At 40.1% G+C, this 9,113-nt stretch overlaps 1 protein-coding gene across 2 annotated transcripts; it reads right to left on the bottom strand.

Annotated features, from left to right (window-relative positions):
• Nucleotides 1–224: 224 nt before the first annotated feature.
• Nucleotides 225–8,800, bottom strand: HSPA13 (heat shock protein family A (Hsp70) member 13). 2 transcript variants are annotated; one of them, XM_013948598.2, is made up of 5 exons: nucleotides 8,740–8,800; nucleotides 7,335–7,675; nucleotides 6,140–6,353; nucleotides 5,397–5,564; nucleotides 225–3,771 (listed from the first exon to the last, which is right to left on the bottom strand). In XM_013948598.2, the coding sequence occupies exons 1-5, from the start codon at nucleotides 8,762–8,764 to the stop codon at nucleotides 3,101–3,103; spliced, it is 1,419 nt and encodes a 472-aa protein (XP_013804052.2). In that variant the 5' UTR covers nucleotides 8,765–8,800; the 3' UTR covers nucleotides 225–3,100. The 2 variants fall into 2 exon arrangements, with proteins under 2 accessions (XP_013804052.2, XP_013804053.2); XM_013948599.2 differs by lacking the exon at nucleotides 5,397–5,564.
• Between the last annotated feature and the right edge of the window lie 313 nt (nucleotides 8,801–9,113).

The raw sequence follows: 9,113 nt of genomic DNA, 5'->3' as shown, positions 1-9,113 counted from the left end.
CCATAGTGCAGCTTGAGAGGCCAGAGTCCTCTCCTTGCCGCAGCGGTTCCTAACATTCCTCTGAGCCCATTCCTAGAGAAGATCTCACTCCAAGCTACAGCAGCACCTTGGCAAGTTGGGGTGTTACAACCTTATCCTCTCAGCCCCAAGGAATTCAAGGAAGGAACAGGAAACCAGTGCTGTTAAAGTCTTTCCCTGAGAAACTGAAACAAGACATGTCCAAGGAACAGAGAAATTGCTTTTATTAAAAACATTCTAAAAGGTTATTTATAAAATGCATTTTATCTTCTGCATTTGAAAACAACTCAGGAACATACAATTGGTGAGGCATCTTATACTTTCAGAATTTCAACCCATGAAACAAGCGTTAGCTATATAAATATTTGCATTATACCATAGGCAACATTATTCAGATTTGAAGGACAGTTTGTAAACAAATTGTTATTTGAAGGCTGAAATCCTTTAAACAGACTTCTGGTGGTAAGCAGTACACATGTATACCTGGAAAGATCCATTTAGTACAGTGTTCCACTCATCTTTAAAATTCAATGGTTTGTGCCAAAATACAGTACCAAAACCAAAGATACAAAATAACTTGACTGCAGAATTCAGAAAAGTTATCTAATAAATAAGGATGCATTCTGAGATATCCAATGTACAGTAACATCTCTAAAAAAATCTGCAGAGAAATCTGAATAAATACCTTTTTGTGAAGTTCAAGTAAACAACTCACCCTTCCTTTACAATTCCCAGATTAACACTGGAAGAAACTTAACTGTTGAACTCTGCTAGAGTGAAGGAGTACACATTAGAAGTACTTCATTTACTTGCATTAAGAGTTTCACATTTAAAAGTTGCTCTCAGACTCCTGCCTGACTTGTCCCCAAACTTGTAAAAAGCCTTTGATAGTTTAGCTTAACTACAATGTGGTTCTATTTTTAATGCAGGTCTGCTCATTTCACAAACTGCATTAAAAATGAAGACTTTAGACCTACTGTAATTCCAGTATACTTTGAGAAGAATTTACAGCAGGGCAGAAGGAAAGGCCACAATGACTCAAGACTTAAATTAAATACCTACAGTATCTGCAAGGCAAAGATAGCAACTGCATGAGAACTGTACTGTATATTGGCATTCATCCACAATTTCACTGAAGCTACACTTCTTCCAAGTCAGGAGTTTTAGTTATATTCACCTTAGTCCCTTACCACTCACTTTTTATAACTGCAATATTTTCTTTTGAATACGTTATCACTTTTTACTGAAAGCTCCACACAGACTTTCAGGCTCACGCTCAAAGCAGTAGAAAGGGAAAAAAAAAATCCTATATAAAAATCACTTTGGTTTTCCACCCAGTGAAATTAAAAAGATACTAGCAATATTTTGGGAATCTTCTGTGAAGTTAAACAATGCTGATGGAATGGTTACATGAAACTATGATTCAATTTAAGAGGTTTGTTTTTTTTTTTTTAGTTGGAATACTTCAAAGATATGATTTACACTATAGCTATACAAACAGCTGAATCAGCACAACTGAGGTGGTGGTGCCATAAATCAGGTCTACCACCAGGAGAACAATAAGACTACTTTACTATAGTCATAGCTGAGACTATAACTAAACCCCAAACCTTATCTGGGTAAGCTTAATATGAAAAAAAAATTGAGGCATACAGAAAAATGCTTAGTACCACTTGTACCACTAGACTACCTGATTAGAGCTTACCTGATTAAGACTGGGGTTTGTTAATGGATATCTAAATGAGTCTTAGCTGAATGAAGTGTTTTCATTGTAGTAAGACAGTTCTACACAAAAAAGAACACATCCAGCCTTTTAAACGTTGTTTTAACTCTCCAAAGAAAGTAGAACTCAGTCACCAAAATGAGTAATGATTTCTTCTCCTCATGCATTTGCTAGATAGCTGGGCACCAAAATACTTGCCTAAAATAAAGTCCCAAGAAATGCTACCTCAAATCCTGGGTTACATGCACCATTTCCCTCCCAGAACAGCAGCAACAATCTCTAATCTATGTTCAGTTTAGAGTGGAGACTAGGACAAGTAACCTAAACCAGAGATACTAGCTAAAAAGCACAAAAGAGCTAGGTGAATTTCCATTACTAAAACTTCAGGAACTAAACTTCATCCAGGAGGTCCCTTCTGTCCCACACTTTCTCCCTGAAAAAAATAAGGCTGGGGTGGGGGCCAGGGAAAGAGGTAACATTTGTAATTGCACAAAAATGAAATTCATGTTGGTCAAATTCAGGGGAAGAAAGATGTACAGGTATAACTTTTTAAAAAAATACATAAAGTTTATACAGTTTTCATATGAAGGGGGTTATAAATAGTTGGTGTTATGCGCTCGTTCTCTGGTAAGAACATTAGTGGTATGATAGCAGCACCTACGAGTAACAATTAAACACAGACCAGGAACTTAGCTCTTGGAGACACACTAAGTGGCACTGTGCATTAACAAGAGCTAAATTTCTTAACATGGTTTGACTGAAACAGGAGACAAGAATTTGCCATATAGTCTGAATAATATGCTGTTATGAACAGCAGAAGAATCAAGTGAAAGTGTAAATCTCATTCAAGCTGCAATATGCCTTTTAGAAAGGTGCTTAAATGCTCAAATGACTCAATTTAATAAATAACTTTAAGCTCAACACTGCTAGTGCTATGTACGCTAACATTGATTCACATTCTTTCAAAGTAAATATATTAAACATGGGAATACCTATGGCACAATAACACATTACCTGCAACCTTTGGTCACACTCCCTTTATATTTTCATTTTTAAACACACACCTCTTCAGGATTTGCTAACAAAATTTAGCAAGAGAACGTGACTGTCATCATTAGCATCTTCACCCAATATTCCCCTCTACAGGTCAACAGGGGACACTTCAGAACTTCAAAATCACTCATACCTTTAAAGTAACATCTAGCTTTAACAGAATTAGGTGTCCAGTAACACCTAATTGGAATAGATACAAAAATGGATATAATATGGCTAAGATTAGGCTTCACTGCCAGTTAGATAAGTATGCACCATCAAAGAACACTATAGGAGAGATGGAATGCAATGGGAAAGAGTTTATTTTCAGTTAAAATTAGTTTTCCATAAATGCCTATTAGGAATTTCTATAGCACTAACTTGGAGAGGCCAGGACCCACCAACGATTCCTGCTTGAATAGCTACACCCATTACAACTGCTAGATCAGGATCTACAGAGGTGTTAGGTTCCTTTCCAAAGAAATCTCGAATAACTTTGCGTATTTGAGGAATCCGCGTGGAGCCTCCAACTAACACAATTTCATCCACTTCTGCTTTGTGTAGATGGCCTTCCTTCAACACCTGTTCAATGGGCACAAGAATCTTCTTGAAAAGGTCCTCATTCAACATCTCAAATAGCTTCCTAGAGATTTCTGTTTCAAACACAACTTTGACAAAGTTGTTCTGCACTTGTGAATTGCCTCCTACGAGATTTTTCTCGTCTTTTGTTATTTGTGAAGACTTGTCTTTAAGCACGGTATTTGTGTTCAGCTCACTTTCTGGAAGATCTTTTGTAATCTTTTCTGGGATAGTCAATGACATTCTTATTGTAGAGGCCTCATGCACAGTCAAATTTAATTTAACTGCTTCCACAGCCTGTCTGAGTCGATGTATTTCTTCTTTTCTTGATGGTAGAGAACCACACCTTTGGTGGAGCTGAGCATACAAATGCTGCAACAACCTCTGATTAAAATCCTGTCCTCCAAGTTTGTTGTTACCTAAAACATCAGAATAGAGTGCATCAGACATCACAAAAAAAACTTCAGAAAGCAAAATGCATCTTCTCTTATTCAGAGGTGGTTCTCAAGAACCAAAACAATGATACTAGGACAATAAGCACAGAGCAAGAGCTCACAGAGCTGGAAAAATGGACATAATTATTACCCACTGAAGAACACAGGATAGATAACCATTTCAAGATTTTTATTTAGCAAGTAATTGAAGAATCTACCCCAGCAATCTCTCCTGCCCCCAAAATAGCTCTGTTACAGTGCAACGGAAAAGTCATTGCTGTTAACTCAGTGGAGCTATTCTTTATATAGAATAAACTGTAGTAAGGTAAAATTCTAGCTAGAACCCTCTAGCTGAAGTGTAATACTCCCCACTACTTCTTTTTTTCCAACTAAAATTCCCAGTCTTAAGACAAATTTCTCTCTTCGCCCAGAACAGGCTTTTCTCTCAGCACTACTGCCGTACAGCTTCATAAGGATTACTGCTTTAACATTTTCAAATTATTGAAGGGCTTCCTGCATTCACATGAAAATTACATGCTACTGAAGTATATATATATATATATATATATATATATATATATATACACACACACACACACCCTGACAAAGGCAAAAGAAAGTGATGTAATGCAGACAGTAAGCTTCAAGCTCTATTAACAGAAAGATCTTCTATTAGCCATTAGAGACCAAGAAGTATTGTACATTCCCAATTTCTTCTTAAAGGCTATTCCTGAACAACCTTTCCAATAACTTAAATAATTACTCCTGCTTTCCATTCAATAGACCTAGAGTAGACCTGTAAATTTTCATCCATGTCGAACAATACTGTCAAATTTCCTCCTTTTTGTTTTGACAGAAAACAAGAATTCAGTTTAATGGACATCCATCCAAATAAATCAGAATGACGTTGTTAAATGCTTCTTGCTGTTCCACTCTCAGTGGACAAAGCATCAACTCACATAAAACTCATTCATTCAAGGCAAAGCTGAAGGAAGCACTACATCTCAGATCTGTCTGAATCCAGGTCATTTGCAAAGCAGTTGTGTATTCACTACAGTTCTGCTAGAGGTTCCTGCCAGAACTCTGTGCCAAGTGATGAACCACTTTGGCATATACCTATTACAAAACTTGTTTCTGGGTTAACAGAATGCAAGGTCCCTGCCCATCTGAGCAGGAGCCAAACGCAAGGCAAGGATGTCTAAAGCACTCTTCAATAATTTGGCAGATACTCTCAGTTCAGATAAACAAAGGTGACAGAAGGCTTTGTTATACCCCCTTCCCCACCCCCTACACCTAAGTCTAGTTTAGTCAAAGTAATTGTAATACATGCCACCAGTTACACGAGGCACAAACATCAACAGCCATGGACAAAATTAAACTACAGCTTATAACTTTGTAGTCAACCAAAACCTGAGAGTCTCTCTTAACTATTGCAGGCAGTTGCAAACCTAACTCTGCATAAAGGCAGCAGAGAACACTTACAAAGAACACTTTGTTACGAGAGTGGTATGTTTAAAACAAACAAACAAACAAACAAACAACCTTCCTTAGTGGTGACTTTAGGTGCATCTTTCCATTCTCCTGCTGAGAAAATAAAGTCTTATTCTTACCTGCCATGGCTCGTGTGAGGAACATCCCTCCCTGCTTGTTCAACAGAGAAACATCTAATGTTCCTCCACCCAAATCCACCACCAGGACGTTAAACACATCAACTTTGTGGAGTCCATAAGCCATAGCTGCAGCAGTGGGCTCATTTATTACTCGCAAAATTTCTAGCCCTACAAGAGCAAAGAAATCAAGCCATAGTCACATACACTTCAGGCATTTACCATTAATTTTCAGCCAAACTTACCGCAAGTAAAACATCAGATCTAAGTGAGATGGTTAACAAAGTATTATTGCTTGGAAAACTTTTTTTCTTATTTAAGCCTAAAGTAATCCTACTTCAGTGCCATGATGAAGGCATGAACCACAAGTTACCCAAACATCTTTTCTCCAGAGAAAGCTTACTGAGGAAACTTATTTCACAGTGGTTCTATTTGTGTTTAAATTATTGTTGAAGGGTGCCTCAAAAATTCTCCCTACTTGGAGATTACCAAAAGACTACTTTCCCTAAGCAAAACTTATTTCTTCTAGTTATGTATGTTTGCATTAATCAGCTGCATCTCTTGCAACCCAAGAGTTCTTTGCTGTTCTTCACAATTGCTAGTAGTCTATAAAAATCAATTCTATGGTTTTCTATCACTGATTCACTGTTTAATTCTGTATCAGCCCCAAAGACTTTGCTGTAATGAAATAAACCTAAAGATAACTTTGGGCTTCATAGGAAGAGATTGGAATAAAGAGACATCACCTGCAAGGTTAGCTGCCTTAATGGTAGAATTCCGTTGCTTTTCGTCAAACTCTGCTGGCACAGAGATGACTGCCTTTGAAACAGGCATGCCGAGATAGTCTTCCGCCATTCTCTTCAATTTCAGGAGCAGCTGAGAGCCGATATACTCTGGAGTGACATGAAAGGTTTCATTGGTTGTCACAGAAAATTCAGCTGAGCCATTGTTGTTAAAAATCTGGAAGAAAAAAGCAACACAACCCAGAGATGTGAAATCCGTTTGTTACAAAAAACTACCCCCTTGCTGCTGCCTCTTGCCCCCAAAAGCTGTATTTGTATATAGTTTGCTTATTCCTGAAAAATGTGAATGTACTTTTGCCACTCAAAAGCCTCTTTGCCTGAATCACTTTTATTCCTTGATTGTGAATAGCCTGAAAAACAAGCCACTTAAGTGGTTGGAATATATCTGAAACACTGTAGTCCACTGTGCCCAGATACATTAAAAAAGTTAAAATCTGGCAACTGTGCAATTAACTTTAACATTACATGACACAACACCACAATCAAAGAGAAAAGTAATGCTTTTCATGATTAGGCTCACCCTACTGAAAAAGCATCCCACGGGTTCTTCTTCCCGAAAGGTAGCAAACAGGCTGGTACAGGAACAGTTCTTCTTAACAAGCAAGGAATGCACAAGACTGTTTCTATTACCTGAAAATTTGCCTCTTTTCAGCAAATACTGCATCATGCTAAATTTATGCAATACTTTCTGTAAAAAGCAGCTTTCAACGTCTACTATTGGTCCACTTAGCACTACAAAAAGTGCTAGAGGAAAAAAAAAAGCACTGGGACAGAGGAGACATGACTTACACACTTCTTTTGTTTGTTTGTTTTAATCTCAGAGCAAAAGTGAAGTTTCAGTAAAGCAGAGCTAGACTTTCAAGTTGAACTTTAAAAGAAGTATCTGGAAGGTTACCCAGAAAAAAAAACATCTCGCAGTAGAGGAAAGGGTCTCTGGAAAATCACTATCAACTCTCATGCAGAAGTATACTGCTTCTACAACTCTTTCCTCTTCTCCTCCCCAGATATGCACAATGCATCTTATGGTTTTCAGGCATATCAGATTTTGCCGAATTACTCACAGGGTCAGAAAAGTTGGTCACCCGTTATATGCTTCAAGCTTCCTAAAGATTATTGCTTGAAGAAGATAGCAATTTACCTTAAATGGATACCTGCTGCTTTCACTTTTCAGTTCTTCTGGAGTGAAGATTTTCCCAATGAATCTTTTTGCATCATATATAGTGTTCTGAGGATTTGAATCAGCCAGTTCCAGGCCATCATATCCTACATACACGTCTTTGTCTGTGAAAGACACTATACTTGGTATGCTGTTGTGCCCGTTTTCGTCTGCAATAACCTTCACCTGCCCTGTTCCAGGAAGGAAGACACCAACAGAGCAGTAAGTTGTGCCAAGATCAATCCCAATTACTTTTGGTGTAGGCATTGGTAAATACTGCTGTGCTAGATAGCCAGCTAACAAGAGAGCCAGAACAGCCGAACCTGAAACACAGATTTTAAAAAACAGGGTTAAAGTACCTACTGCTTCAAACTTAGAAGTCAAGGCAAACAACATCACATTACACTTCACATCTCGTGCAGTATTATTTTGCTCTGTGAAGCCTATTCAACTACCTAATTAGTTTTCAGTTTCTTTAAAGGTCATCAGCAAGTTCAGGGTCTCTTAACTCTGTCCCATTACTAACCACTGCTAACCAGTTACCAAATTGGTTAGCAAAGATAAAATTCTTAGGCATTGAATAGGTTCAAAAAAGAGGAACAGCCAAAAATATCACCACCTTGTACTAATTCTTTTTCTATCTTCAAAGTGATTCACAAATATAGGTTAATTACTAATTTTCTGGGGATCACCTATGAATAATTCCTATGAGACAGCTGGTTAATGAGGTCACACAAAACCAAAGTGAAATGACAAACTCCTGATTCAAATTCCTCCTTCAACTTCAGCCAAAGTCTCAAAATAAGGAGATACACAACCATAACTTCACCTATTTCAGTCATAGCTCCCAAAGAGCATCTTCCCACACTCTTGAATCTTTCCTACACGTGGAAATCAAGATGTCAACTAGTTTAAGCACAGAAAGTGACTCCCCCCCCCTTATATGAAATCAACAGACATAAAGCAAGAAACCCCAAATGCAAGCTAAACCAAGGCTCAGAGAAAAAGGCAATAAACATAAGTTGCATAAATTGCAAGCAGAAGTAATTTTAAAGAGATCCATAGAGGAGTGGAAAAGCAAGCCCAGCAGGGGCTGCAAGCCCAGCTCTTGAACTCGCCAACAAGAGTACGCGCCAAACACGCAACAAAAAGGAGGGCTGTGCTAAAAAGAGGCCGCAGGAAGACAAAGCTAACGACCAGGACTGCGAGAGCTCTGGCAGCCCCTCGCAGCCCCGGCCAACGCCGCACGCCCGAGGCAGCGGCACGGGCCCCCCGGCCCCGCCAGCCGCACAAGGGGGCCCAGAGCCCGCTCAGACCCCGCTGCCGGGCCGGGAGGAGCCTGGCCCCCCGGACACGACCCCCTCGGCAGCCGCAGGGCCGCACTCACCCAGCACCGCCATCTGCCCGGCCATGGCTCCTCGCCGGCTCCAGCACCACCCGCCAACGCCGACTGCTGACGGAGCCTTCCGGGCCGCGCCGCGCGGCACGCCGGGACTTGTAGTCCGAGAGCCCCGCCTACACCAGCGGCCTTCACCTGCTCTCTAGCGCGATAAAACTACATTTCCCAGCAGGCTGCGGCACACGCCTTCTTCCGGGTGACTCCAGCCAATCGGTTGAGAGAATGGGCAGCAGGGGTGGGGAAGAGCTGGGAGGGTGCGAGGATGCGCATGCGCAATGGTGTAGCGCGGTGCCTGCTGGGAGCGGTAGTTCCGTTGGTGGCGCCCGGCCATGGCGCGGAGGTTGCGCCAACCGTCCTGGTAG

The sequence above is a fragment of the Apteryx mantelli genome, chromosome 1, assembly GCF_036417845.1.
Source record: "Apteryx mantelli isolate bAptMan1 chromosome 1, bAptMan1.hap1, whole genome shotgun sequence".
NCBI classification, from domain to species: domain Eukaryota; kingdom Metazoa; phylum Chordata; class Aves; order Apterygiformes; family Apterygidae; genus Apteryx; species Apteryx mantelli.
The sequence above is the reverse complement of the archived record's forward strand: the minus strand, read 5'-3'. Positions and strand labels throughout refer to the sequence as shown.